The 13,134-nt window shown below is 51.5% G+C and overlaps 2 protein-coding genes across 6 annotated transcripts; one reads left to right on the plus strand and one right to left on the minus strand.

Annotated features, from left to right (window-relative positions):
* Positions 1 to 656: 656 nt before the first annotated feature.
* Positions 657 to 7,540, plus strand: MLX (MAX dimerization protein MLX). 4 transcript variants are annotated; one of them, XR_004347609.1, is made up of 9 exons: positions 699 to 956; positions 1,196 to 1,232; positions 1,711 to 1,800; positions 2,079 to 2,185; positions 2,440 to 2,539; positions 2,727 to 2,826; positions 3,196 to 3,397; positions 3,552 to 3,692; positions 6,401 to 7,540. XR_004347609.1 is itself a non-coding variant. In XM_032617197.1 (8 exons), exons 1-8 carry the CDS (start codon positions 753 to 755, stop codon positions 6,455 to 6,457), a joined length of 735 nt encoding a protein of 244 aa, XP_032473088.1. In that variant the 5' UTR covers positions 657 to 752; the 3' UTR covers positions 6,458 to 7,540. The 4 variants fall into 4 exon arrangements, 3 of the variants coding, with proteins under 3 accessions (XP_032473088.1, XP_032473089.1, XP_032473087.1); XM_032617197.1 differs by lacking the exon at positions 3,552 to 3,692 and having other exon boundaries at positions 657 to 794; XM_032617196.1 differs by lacking the exon at positions 3,552 to 3,692.
* On the minus strand, positions 7,143 to 12,972 carry PSMC3IP (PSMC3 interacting protein). Of its 2 annotated transcripts, none has more exons than XM_032617199.1 (8): positions 12,269 to 12,972; positions 12,080 to 12,180; positions 11,801 to 11,890; positions 8,888 to 8,999; positions 8,254 to 8,399; positions 8,080 to 8,133; positions 7,902 to 7,961; positions 7,143 to 7,808 (listed from the first exon to the last, which is right to left on the minus strand). In XM_032617199.1, exons 1-8 carry the CDS (start codon positions 12,300 to 12,302, stop codon positions 7,752 to 7,754), a joined length of 654 nt encoding a protein of 217 aa, XP_032473090.1. In that variant the 5' UTR covers positions 12,303 to 12,972; the 3' UTR covers positions 7,143 to 7,751. The 2 variants fall into 2 exon arrangements, with proteins under 2 accessions (XP_032473090.1, XP_032473091.1); XM_032617200.1 differs by having other exon boundaries at positions 7,674 to 7,808; positions 12,312 to 12,316.
* Between the last annotated feature and the right edge of the window lie 162 nt (positions 12,973 to 13,134).

The following is a 13,134-nucleotide window of genomic DNA, read 5'->3' on the forward strand; positions in this document are numbered from 1 at the left end:
ACTTTAACCACAAGTGCAGGGCCCAGGCCCGAGCTGTAAGCCAGGAATGCAGTGGTTAAGAGCATGGCTTTTGAAGCTAGCCGGACTGAGGCCAGTCTTGGCCCTATCACTGACTAGCTGTGTGCTTTTGGATACGTTCTGGACTTTGTAGGTACCTCAGTTTGCTTAGCTTACAAAGTAGCATGACTTGGCTAACAGGCTCTTTGAAAGCGTCAGTTCCACAACTATCCTGCCAGACTTGGGCTGGGCGTTGCAGGAGCATCCTACAACAAGCCACGCGGGGCCTCTGGCCTCACAGAGGTTGCACCCCGGAGGGGTCGGACGAGGTGGCCAAGACTGCAGGTCCGGGAAACTCGTCCCGGTCCTCGGGAGCTGGCTGGCCTCGGCAGTGCGCGTGCGCGCAACTCTCTGCGACACCGCGTACCAGCCTTTTGCGGGGAGCCCGTTTCACCGAATGTGCTTCATGTCGCGGCGGCTGGGACGCCTGCCCTGAGGAAGGGCAGGGACGGGCGGGTAGGTCGGCCCCAAGACCGCCGGTATCAGCCCCGACACCAAGCCGGACTCCAGGACTCCACCGGCCGCAGCGGGTTGGGGTGGTGGGCGTCTTCCGGGTCGCGCATGCGCAGCCTCCCCGCCCCGCCCCCCGCCTCTGGGCCGCGGGTTGGTGGGTTTGGGTCACGTGGGCGCGCATCGCCGCTTCCTCGCCGCAGGGGGCCAGCCCGCGGGCAGGTTTCCGGTTCGGTGGGTCGGAGATGACGGAGCCGGGCCCCTCTCCGGAGGACCCCTGGGTCAAGGCAAGCCCCGTGGGCGCGCACGCCGGCGAGGGGAGGGCGGGTCGGGCTCGTGCACGTAGGGGGTCCGGAAGACGAGGGGATTCCCTGAAGTCCCCAGAGCTACTCCCGCTCTCCGGGCCCCGGGGCTGCAGAGAAGACAGCTCTCACCCCGCGTGTGCCAAGGTGGGAAGACAACTGAGGCGTGTGCGCGCGGGTGTGAGGGGACGGGGTTGGAGGGCTGGGGGTGTGGAGTGGGCGGACGGGGTCCTGCCGAGGGGTGGCGCTCCCGCGGCCTAGCCACTCTTGGCTCTGGGGGAATCCTGCGGCTGCCCGCGCACCCCAGGGGTGGGTGTGTGTGTGTGTTTGTACACGCGCGCAGGGGCGGAGGTCTGAACGGGCTTCTCCCTTGCTCGGTGCCGCAGGTCGAGTATGCGTACAGCGACAACAGCCTGGACCCCGGTGAGTGCCTCCCCCACCGTCTGCAGCTCTGGAGGGACACTCCCATTTCAGCCCTATAGATTTAAGTGGCCTTGCTAGCCACACCTGAGCACAGTCCACTGCCCTTGAGCTGAGCGGGCCTGAGCAGCGAGGGAGGAGGAGCTGGAGGACAGGGGCAGGAAGCATCCGAGGGTGACACCTAGTTCCCTATGTCCTGGAGCAGGGACGTGATGGAAGTAGTGACAGCTGGTCACTCACCATCATCACGCCCAGATGCCACTTTGTGAGCCAGGAGGTATCACTGCAGGCCTGTGGAGCAGAGTAGACACTAGAGACAGGAGCACTACGAAATGGCACGACAGGAAGTGGGTGGCCCAGTATGGCTGGCTTTTGGGTTGAAGGGGAGAGGTCAGTATTTAAGGCCCAGGAAGCCATTATGCTCCTAGCAGGGCCCCTCCCTCTATCCTACCCCTTAGTGATTGGGGCCTCTCTTTTCCAGGGCTTTTTGTAGAAAGCACCCGCAAGGGGAGTGTAGTGTCCAGAGCTAATAGCATCGGTTCCACCAGTGCCTCTTCTGTCCCCAACACAGGTAGGCAGCAACGTCCCCCCCACTCGGGGGAACCAGATATGCCTTCATTTTAGTATCTTTCCTAGACAGGGCAGCTCCAGCCATCCACGTGGAGGCGCTGGAACCGTAGTGCTAGAAGCAGGGTATTGCCATCTCTCACCTCATCTGGGATATTAGGTTCTTGTATCTATCTGCCATCTCTGGGTACCAGGTTCTTCTTCCCAGCTGGGGAAAAGTGGGCTAGATGGGCCCCACTGGGCCCCAGAATGACCTCTTCCTGCCCCCAACTCTGAGCGTAGATGACGAGGACAGCGATTACCACCAGGAATCCTACAAGGAGTCTTACAAGGACCGGCGGCGGCGAGCACACACTCAGGCTGAGCAGAAGAGGAGGGATGCCATCAAGGTGATTGGGGATGCCTGCACCTCAGCCAGCGCAGGAGGGCGCTGCACACTTCAGATCCACTCTGCCTTGACCCCGTCAGGCAGTCCCAAGCAGGCTTGGGGGCAGCTAGTCTAGGCCCTGGACATGAACTTCTCCCTCCTTCCCACTCCCTTTGAGTGAGTGAGCATGGTACCTGATATCATGGAAGAAAAACTTTGTGCCCATTTGCCTTAACCCCTTAGTTAAGGAACCCATGTCCCCTGCTGTCTCCACAGAGAGGCTATGATGACCTGCAGACCATCGTTCCCACCTGTCAGCAGCAAGACTTCTCCATTGGCTCCCAAAAGCTCAGCAAGGCCATCGTTCTGCAGAAGAGTATGGCCAGGAGAGCACTGGAGGGCTTGGAGCCAAGGGGGCTGTGAAGGCTAGCGCCTCAGAGCCGCTTTTGGCCTGGCCCTGGTGGGGTGGTTGTAACAGGAGAGGTGGGGTCTGGGGGAAGGGGAGACACAATCAGCCTGGTCCTTCTGGTTGTGCCCACCCCCTCTTCCCTCCCCCACTCCAGCCATTGACTACATCCAGTTTTTGCACAAGGAGAAGAAAAAGCAGGAGGAGGAGGTATCCACGCTACGCAAGGACGTCATGGCCCTAAAGATCATGAAAGTGTAAGGGGGGTGCTGGGCTGGGGGAGCCAGGGCTTCTGGTTCTGAGGGGACTCTGAGGCCCCTTCAGTTCACGCCCTTCCCTTTGTTCAAAGGCCACATCAGATAATATTCTCACTCTCTCATGTGGTAGGCAGGACTCTATCCCAACTGTAGCAGATCCTCTGGAAACGCCTGTGGGATTAATGAAGGGAAGGCTGGAGAGGGTGGGTCACCACTTCTGACCTGGAAGCAGTACCTAGCTGATGTTGAATACCTCCCCAAGGCTCTCTGGGAGTCTCCTTCCCAGGGGGGTACGTAGGGCAGCGCTGTTCTTCCTCCTGGGCCGGTGGAGCTGCTGCAGCCCCTTAGCCCCGGCCTGTTCGCTCTTAGGAACTACGAGCAGATTGTGAAGGCACACCAGGACAACCCCCACGAGGGGGAGGACCAGGTCTCCGACCAGGTGAAGTTCAACGTGTTTCAAGGCATCATGGACTCCCTCTTCCAGTCCTTCAATGCCTCTATCTCCGTGGCCAGCTTCCAGGAGCTGTCGGCCTGTGTCTTCAGCTGGATCGAGGAGCACTGTAAACCTCAGGTATGGGGCAGCAGTGGACACAGGGTTGGGGGTCTTCCCTCAGGCACGGTGGCCCCAGCCGTTGTTTGTTCAGAGAGACAGGGTAGCAGGTTGTAGGTTTCTGGAGGATATTTCTACAACTTTCAGTATTCCTGTTTCCCCCTTTGCTTTCTAGCCCAGTTTTGCCTGTTAAGGTTTCATTTGGCAAGAAGGATTGGAGCACTCCCTAATGCAAGGCCTAGCTCTTGGCCTTTGTTTCACCCACATAGCGGCAAGTAATGGCAGCCTCAGGCATTCCTCCTCAGCCGCCCAGCAAGTAAGCCCCGATCACTCGCAGCAGACTTCCTTGGGGTTTTTGGAAAGATTCCTGGCCCCCACCCCCAGGCCCACTGAAGTAGCTTTCCATGGGGTTTCTAATTATCATTTGTAATGGACAGTGTGTTAATGGTTGCACTGAGTCTTCCATTTTTGAGGCCTGGTTGCTTTTTCTGAGGCTTGACTTGTATCTGAGATTCTCACATTTTTGTTTCCCAACATTTTTTTAAATGTAATTTTTAAAAGTTACACTCCATTTACACTTATTACAAAAAACACTGGCTGCATTCCCCATGTTGTACAATACCTTCTTGCAGCCTTACACCCAGTAGTTTGTACCTCCCACTCCCCCACCCCGATATTGCCCTCAGCCCCGCCCCCCACCGGTAACCACTAGTTTGTTCTCTGTATCTGTGAATCTGCTGCTTTTTTGTTGTATTCACTAGTTTGTTGTATTTAGTTAGATTCCACGTATAAGTAATGTTATACGCTTATATGTGGAATCTCTCTGACTTATTTCACTTAGCATAATGCTCTCCAAGTCCATCCATGTTGCTGCAGATGGCAAAATTTCATTTTTCTTTCTGGCTGAGGAGTATTCCAGTGTGTGTGTGTGTGTGTGTGTGTGTGTGTGTGTATACCACATCTTCTTTATCCATTCATCTCGGTTTTTTGCAGGGTTTTTTTTGGTACTTTTAAAAATTTTATTAAAGTACAGTTGATTTACAGTGTTGTGTTAATTTCTGCTGTACAGGAAAGTGACTCAGTTATACATACATATATTCTTTTCCATTATGGTTTGTCACAAGATATTGAATATAGTTCCCTGTGCTCTGCAGTGGGACCTTGCTGTTTATGCATCCATCCTATATACAGAAGTTTGCCTCTGCTAATCCCAAACTCCCACTCCTTCCCTTCCCTACCTCCCCCACCCCCGCAGCCTCAAGGCTGTTCTCTGTGTCTGTGAGTCTGTTTCTGTTTCGTAGAGATGTTGATTTGTGTCATACTTAGATTCCACATATAAGTGATATCATATGGTATTTGTTTTCCTCTTTCTGATCTACTTTGCTTAGTATGATAATCTCTAGGTCCATCCATGTTGCTTTAAATGGCATTATTTCATTCTTTTAAGGCTGAGTAATATTACATTGTATATATATACACCATATTTTCTTCATCCATTCACCTGTTGATGGATGCTCAGGTTGCTTCCGTATATTGGCAGTTGTAAATAATGCTGCTGGAACATTGGGTTGCGTATATCTTTTTGAATTAGTGTTTCTATTTTTTTTTTGGATATATACCCGGGAGTGGAATTGCTGGATCATATGGTAGCTCTATTTTTAGTTTTTTGAGAAACCCCCATACTGTTTTCCACAGTGGCTGCACCAGTTTACATTCCCAGCAACAGGGTGCAAGGGTCCCCTTTCCTCCACATTTGTTATTTGTGTTCTTTTTGATGATCACCATTCTCACAGACGTGAGGTGATATCTCATTGTGGTTTTTTGTTTTTCTGGCTGCGCTGGGTCCATTGCGGCATGCGGGTTCTTCTTCATTGCAGTGCATGGGCTCAAGCCCACAGGCTCAGCAGTTGTGGCACTTGGGCTTAGTTGCCCTGTGGCATGTGGGATCTTAGTTCCTTGACCAGATCTTGACCGCGTCCTCTGCATTGGAAGGCGGATTCGTAACCACTGTGCCACCAGGGAAGCCCACCATACTGTTTTGATTACTGTAGCTTTGTAGTATAGTCTGAAGCCAGGGAGCATACCTCCCGCTCTGTTCTTTCTCAAGATTATTTTGCCTATTCGGGTTCTTTTGTCTTTCCATACAAATTTTAAAATTATTTGTTCTAGTTCTGTGAAATATGCCATTGGTATTTTGACAGGGACTGCAATGAATCTGTAGATTGCCTTGGGTAGTATGGTCATTGTCACAATATTGATTCTTCCAGTCAAAGAACATGGTATATCTTTCTGTCTGTTTGTGTCATCTTCAATTTCTTTCCGTCAGAGTACAAGTCTTTTATCTCCTTAGGTAGGTTTATTTTATTCTTTTTAATGTGATGGTAAATGGGATTGTTTTCTTAATTTTTCTTTGATACTTAAATGCAAGAGATTTCTGTACATTAATTTTATACCCTGCAACTTTACCAAATGCGTTGCTGAGCTCTAGTAGTTTTCTGCTGGCATCTTTAAGATTTTCCATGTTTAGTATTGTGTCATCTGCTAACAGTGATATTTTACTTCTTCCTTTCCAATTTGGATTCCTTTTATTTCTTCTCTGATTGCCATGGCTAGGGCTTCCAAAACTATGTTGAATAAAAGTGGTGAAAGTGGGCATCCTTGTCTTGTTTCTGATCTTAGAGGAAATGTTTTCAGCTGAAAGCATGTCCCAGCATTTTTATTGTGAAACACTAAACATACTGCAGCAGTAAGAGAATTTTATAATGAACACTCATATATCCCCCCCTCCCCGCCAAAGTTTACCATTAACCTTTTTTGTATTTGCTTGATCACATAGTAATGCATCTCTCCATCCCTGACTGACTCCATCCTGTTTTGGGGGCATCTGCAAATTGTAGACATCAGTGCTTCCCAGGTTTTTTGTTTTAACTGCACTCTGAAGAGCACACGTGGCTCAGGCAGGCGTCGCTGAGCAGCTCTGTGCCCTCCGTGAGCATGATCTCTCTCTTCTCTGCTGCCCCTCAGACCCTGCGGGAGATTGTGACTGGTGTCCTACATCAGTTGAAGAACCAGCTTTACTGACCAGCTCTTGGAACCTGCAGAACAGCCAACAAGAGGCCTTGAGTCTCCTACTTGGCCGTGGAGCCACTGGGCTTATGAGATTGGACTGTGACACTGCACACCAGTCAGCTGCTTTCTCCTCAGTGTTTGGCTCCCCAGCTCCCCCCTCCCCCTCAGCCCCATCTTCAGTGGGGCTGGGGAGGGGGGAAGGTTATTATGAAAGCTTTGATTAATTTATTATACTGACCATAGATCTCAGACCTACCTAGTCTTTCCCCCTCCCCATAGGAGTCCTCGGGATGGGGTCTGCTCTGGGAACCCTAGAAAGCTCCTGGCCTCTCCCTTTGTCTAGGCCTCAGGTTTCTGCTCCCATTTGGTAACTACCGTTTACCTGTTCTGGTCTCTCTGGCAACCTTTAGCCTAAGTCTGGCCACTGTGGCAGTCGTTGGATGGGAAGAAAGGAGGAAGGGAAAATACTCTCACAGCCATGAAGGGTGAAAGGTGGCCTCATGCCTAGGCTAGGGCTGCCTGGTCAGCCCAAGGTGAGGCCAGAGCTTTCTCTGGCCAGCTCAGGGCAGGGCTGCCAGGTTCCTGCCCTTGCCCCCTACTCTGGGTGGTGGAGGGAAGCAACCTCCTCACCCACTCCTGCCCTCTGTGTCCCCACAGGCAGTAGCACTGCACGGCAAAGTCAAATGTGACACAACACTACATATTACATTTTTTAATTTTTCTAAACACCAACAATGCAATTTTGCTAAAGTTACAATTTTGGAAAACTGGTCTCAAGATCACTCCCAGGCTTTCTGTCAAGTGTATCTGGGTCTCCAGCATCTCAGTGCTGCCTGCATTTCCCCCAGGACTTAGGGCGGGGTGAAGGTGGGTAGAGAAGATTTTCTAAAGGTCTCCTGTAGTGTAGAGCCCAGGAGAGTCCTGGGTGAGGCCCTGGGCTCCTTAAATGCTGTGCATAGTAGCCTCTCCCTGCCCTTGTCCCCCAAGCTCTCTTTTGCCTTCCTCAGGTTTGATATTTGGGAGGTTTGATTATCCAGAGGAAATTAAATATTTTTATATCAAATTATATTACAATAAATATTGCCAAATGCTTTTCCTTTTGCATTGTTCCCCATCTAACTGTTAAGTTCAGGCAGTCGAAACGTGGATGACGAAATGTGTGAAACCATCCTCTCTGGGCCACCAGTGCTCCACCCAGTACTTTGGTGTGTGCCCAAAAGCGGACAGCAGCAGGAACAACAAAAAAGCTGACCTAAACAAGGCAGCCAGTCCAGGACGTCTGTGTTCCCAGGCCTGCCGGAGGGCCTCAGGGATCTGGGAGCTTGAGGTTGTAATCTTCATCTGTCTCTATCCCAACTTCCTCCTGCGGGGGGTGGGGGGTGGGCAGCAAGACAAGTGAATGAGACCTCCCTGGACGCAGGCCCCAGGGGAGCAAGGAAGGGAGAACACCACTTACAAAAAACTGCTTCTTGCTCTTGGGGTATCCTTCAAGGATTGCATCAGACAGCTCTGTTGCCTGACAAGAAACAAAACCGCCCCCTTTCAGATGGGCAGTACTTGGCTTGCCTGACGGTCCATGATACCCCCGGCGGCTGCCGCTGTCCAGGGCCTGCCTAGGGTTCCCCCGCACTTACCATCCTCTTGCGCTTCCTCCACTCCTTGCAGTACCTCTGCCTCTCTCTGTACACCTAGACAGGGAAACAGGTTCCTCTGACCCCCTCAGCCCCACAGCAGCCGCTGGGGTCGACACTCCTCACTTTGAACCTGCACAGACAGCCCTCCCTGCTCCCCACCCCCTCCCCACCCACCTGCTCTTTCTCTTCTGGAGTCACGTGGTTGGTGGCCGCTTTGATGTTCTTCAGTCTCTGTGTGTAGCCAGCACATTCCTTCTTTAACTCCTGGATCTCTTTCTGCATCTCCGGTGTGGTCAGGGCACTAGCTAACTCCTTCAGCTCTAAAACCACATCCCACGGAGAGGTCACTGGCTACCCTGAGGTAGGAGACCAGGCCTCCACCTCGCTCTGGGCTCTATACACAGGGTCCAGAATGGGTCCCATATTCTGGAAATCCTCAAGAGAGATTAAGGCTTACAGAATTATCGGTTTATTCTAGTTTTCTTTCCTTCCCCATCTACAAATAGTTGAGGGGAGTGAGTCCGAGTAGACTGTTAGCTGTAGTCAGTTAAAGCAGCAGAGTAAAGGGAAGTGTGGGAACCATATACTGGTACTCACAGCAGGGAAGGCAAATGCCTGTCCTGCCCACTTATCTTCAAAAGCCATTAGTTATTAGACACTGATTTTAAGGTAATGCCTATGACAGCCCAGCAAAGGGATCTTTGCTGCAAGAAGACAACACTGCAGTCAACAAACCTTTCACTTGGTAATTCCTGACCTCGGACTGACCCTGACACTAGCGGTACCTTCTGGGGTTGCCCAGTCCTACCCGCCTCCATGTGGCGGCAGCCCTGCTGCAGTGCCTGCACCTTGGCGGTGAGGGCCACGATTCGGGCATCCAGGACGTGGAGGTCAGCATCACTGACCGTGTCAAATTGTTCCTGCCAGAGACAAAAAGATAAATAGAAGCAGGCTGATGGGAGAAGCAAGAAGGGAACCCACGTTTGGGAAGGCCACGTTCATACACACTCGCGAATCTGGGCCTCGGAAGACGGTGAGAGGGTACTTTCGAGCAGTCACTCGGTCAGTACCAGTCCACTCAAAAAGCTGTAAAAGAACAAGTTGAAACCTGATAATCGTCCTCAAGGGGTTTTGAGGTGCAGGATACTGAATAACAGGACAGAAATATCTTTCAGGTTACCGGCAAAACCACTCACTGGGCTGAAGGAGTAAAGGAACATTCTTCTCAAGGTGATGATACCTAATTATGGGTTTCCACAATAGGAAGAATCTGGACAGGTGAAGAGGCATGGTGGGAGGTATTTAGATAAAGGATACCAGTGAAGTCTGAGGAACCTCTCCCATGAGACCAGCAGCTAGAAAAGGCCTGTGCTGGGGCTCAGTGGGGTCTTGTCAGTGGTGATGGGAAGCAGAATGGAAAGGATGGGAATACCAGCCCAGGCAATTTGGACTCTACATTCAGGTGAGGTAAACCATTAGGGCAGGAGGCAGCAAACTACAGCCTGCAGGCCAAATCCTGCCAGATGCATGTTTTTGAAAAAAACGTATGGAAACGTAGCCACATCCACTTGCTTACATATTGTCCATGGCTGGTTTTGCTCTACGGTGGCAGACTTGAGTACTAGTGACAGTTGTGTAACTGGGACAAGAGACCATCTAACCTGCAAAGCATAAAAATATTAACTGGCCCTTTACAGAAAAAAAAAAAAAATCTGCCAACAACTTTAAGGGATCTTCAATAGAGCAGTAATATAATGAAACCTATTTTAGGATAATTAGCCTTGACGGTGGCTATTAAATCCTGTGGGGTTACTGAGTAAAGGAAGATGAGAAATGGGGTCTGCCCCAGAACAGCTTCAGTTTTGTGAGGGAGACAAGTGAAAAGACAATTACAATAGAGTGTGCCTCAAAAGAGGTAGGTGCCCGAAGAAGGCAGTTAGCTCACAGCATTCAGGGAAGGTTTCTGGAGGTGATGCCTGCGTGAAATCCTAAGGGATAAGTAAGAGTTAGCCGGGCAAAGGGAAAGAAGGGACTCAAAAACTCTGAGCAGAGGAAGGACAATGAGCAAAGGCCACAGGAGTAAAACGCATCTAAATGGTCTAGTATTGATGAATGGAGAAATAACAGGGACAGGAGAGGCTAGAGGCAGGCTGGGGCCAGGTCTCCAAGTGCCTTTTATCTGTTCTAGGGAGCACTAGAGTTTTCAGTAGGGAAACGGCATGACTAGATTTGTACGTACATAGATTATTCTGGCTGTAATGTTTCAGATATGTTTAAGGAGGCCAGGAGTTAGGAGGATATTGCAGTAGATGAGGAGCACCTAAACTAGAGCAGTGGTGGCAGCTGGAAAAGGAGAGGATGGATTCAAGAAGAGGAAAACAACTGGACTTGATGGCTGACTGGGCATGTGAAATAAGGGAAGTTAAGAATGATTCCCCGGGACTTCCCTGGTGGCGCAGTGGTTAAGAATCTGCCTAACAATGCAGGGGACACAGGTTTGATCCCTGGTCCAGGAAGATCCCACGTGCCACAACTACTGAGCCTACGTGCTGCAACTACTTAAGTCCACGCACCTAGAGCCTGTGCTCTGCAACAAGAGAAGCCACCGCAATGAGAAGCCCACACACTGAAACGAAGAGTAGTCCCCACTCGCCGCAACTAGAGAAAGTCCGCACGCAGCAACGAAGACCCAATGCAGAAATAAGTAAACGAACGAATGAATGACTCCAGGAACATCCCTGGTGGTCCAGTGGTTAAGAATCCGCCTTCCCATGGACATATATACACTACCAAACGTAAGGTAGATAGCTAGTGGGAAGCAGCCGCATAGCACAGGGATATCAGCTCGGTGCTTTGTGACCGCCTGGAGGGGTGGGATAGGGAGGGTGGGAGGGAGGGAGACGCAAGAGGGAAGAGATATGGGAACATATGTATATGTATAACTGATTCACTTTGTTATAAGGCAGAAACTAACACACCATTGTAAAGCAATTATACCCCAATAAAGTTGTTAAAAAAAAAAGATTAATAAAATATACTCATTTTCTTCAGAATCCGCCTTCCAATGCAGGGGACGGGGGTTCGATCCCTGGTCAGGGAACTAAGATCCCACGTGCGGGTGGGCGGGGGTCAATTAAGCCCCCCACCGCAACTAAGACCCAATGCAGCCAAAATAAACAAATAATAATAATAATAAAAAAGAATGACGGCCAGGTCTCTGGCCTGGGTGAAGAGTGATTCCATTAAGGGAGAAGAATACAAGAGGAGCCAGTTTCGGGGAGAGATGAGGCATTCCACTTTGGCAATATTGATTCTGAATGGACTGAGAAGCATCCAGGTGAGGGGGGTCTGGGCTGGAGATACAAAGTTAATGTCACATGTGTTTACGGAAGGGGGTGGAGACAGAAGGAAAATAATTTGGAAGACGGTGGTTCTCATCTAGATGATTGGGAATAAGAACTTCCAAGGATAAATGGACCTCGATAGCAACAACTCAGGATCTTCTGTCCTCTATCATATTTCAAGTCCGGAAATCTCGTGAAGTTTGGATGACAGCAAAGGGGGTCCACACTTTGACTTAAAGGCTGGCTGGGACCCTTTTATTGGCCTAAGACCGGTGAATTTCACAGGCTGCTTCAATTCTCCCAAAGAGTTCATACCAGGGGCTGATTCACCTAACGCCGGACTCTCACACACGTGCGAATCTGCACGTTTCCCTCACCTGGTCAGCAAAGTATATTTTCTGCTTGCCGTACATCTTCTCTTTGATCTTGCCTTGTTGGGCCAGCTGGTCCAGCGCCTTCACCACCGCCTGGCAGAGGGGAGGGGGCGGAGAAGTCGGGGGAGTGACTTCGGGCCGGGCTGGAGAATGTCACCAATGAGGCGGGAAGCGCCCGAAGAGCCTTAGGAAGCCCAAGGCTAGAATGGCAGCCTCGGGAGGGGAGGAATCCAGGCTGATTCAAGGGGTCCCAGGGGAGGAATCCCAGGAGAGGGTCCTCACCGCCTTGCCCAGTCCGTGTTCCCGCTGCAGGTTCCCGAACACGTCCTGGGCGCTGTAGGGCCGGTTCTGCTCCTGTAGGTACCTCAGCAGGATCCCGGAGGCTACGGAGAGAGACGAGGCGGGGAGGGGTTCCCTCAACCGACCCCTGCCCACCCTTCTCCCCGGTCTCCCGGCCCCCACGGCCGTTACCTCCCGCCACGGCTTCCGCCCGGCCTTTACTCATGTCCTTTACCGCCACAAAACTCCGAAAGCCGGAAGTTGCAGTTGCTCGGGGCAACAGCTCCTTCCGGCGATGAGCCGGGCAGGCCTCAAGTGGTGATTGGCGGAGGGAAGCCTTCGCGAGGGGCGGAGCAGCCCTTCACGGACACAGTGGTTCAGCTCGGCCGGGAACTCGGGCGCCTACATCTCGCCGGCCGGGGAGGCGGGGCGCGCGCTTCGAACCTCTCACTTACTCCTCTCGGAACCAGGGCTGTAGGGAATCACGCGCTGATGTTTCGAGACCCAGTTCTAGCGGCCGCTGAGCTCTCGTGACCTTGAATTGGGCTGAGTATTCGAACGGAAAGAAACCTCAGCATCACCTCCCGCTGGGCAAGCGACTTGCTCAAGGTCACAGGGCTAGTTACCTACGGACGTGTCCCTCCCACGGCCCAAACCTTTCAGTCGGTTTTTCTCATTTTTTGTAAAACGGCAACAAGAGGTGTTTGCAGGAGGGGAGTTATGAAGACAATAGAAGGGGTAAGCGCCCTGGAAAGAATAACGCTGCCTTAATTTGCCCGTTACCGAGCTTCGCACACAGGGGGCGCTCAGCACATGCTGTGGTTGAAGGTAGGGTTGGGAGGGGGCTGCTCTTAAGCCACAATGCTTGTAAGAAGTTTCCTCTTGGCCGAGACAATCTTATGGCAACACCTGGCAGGTGCTTTCCACTCCTGCCCACATCGGCCAATGGGACAAAGCCTGAAATAAGTATTTCTAGTTTCTGAGGTCAGCTGAAGGCCAAAGAGCAGCTGTTGAGTTGCAGGCTCAAACAATCCAGAGGGCCATGGTGCTAATGTTTA

This window comes from Phocoena sinus, chromosome 20, assembly GCF_008692025.1.
Source record: "Phocoena sinus isolate mPhoSin1 chromosome 20, mPhoSin1.pri, whole genome shotgun sequence".
NCBI lineage: Eukaryota > Metazoa > Chordata > Mammalia > Artiodactyla > Phocoenidae > Phocoena > Phocoena sinus.

Coding starts and splice junctions, on each gene's coding strand:
- PSMC3IP (XM_032617199.1), bottom strand. CDS start 12,302: ATGAGTAAAGGCCGGGCGGAAGCCGTGGCGGGAG. Junction 8,400..8,887: donor CTGCCGCCACATGGAGGCGG/GTAGGACTGGGC, acceptor ATGTGGTTTTAG/AGCTGAAGGAGTTAGCTAGT. Junction 8,134..8,253: donor CTCCAGAAGAGAAAGAGCAG/GTGGGTGGGGAG, acceptor TTCCCTGTCTAG/GTGTACAGAGAGAGGCAGAG.
- MLX (XM_032617196.1), top strand. CDS start 753: ATGACGGAGCCGGGCCCCTCTCCGGAGGACCCCTGGGTCAAGGCAAGC. Junction 2,186..2,439: donor AGAGGAGGGATGCCATCAAG/GTGATTGGGGAT, acceptor CTGTCTCCACAG/AGAGGCTATGATGACCTGCA. Junction 2,540..2,726: donor GGCCATCGTTCTGCAGAAGA/GTATGGCCAGGA, acceptor CCCCCACTCCAG/CCATTGACTACATCCAGTTT.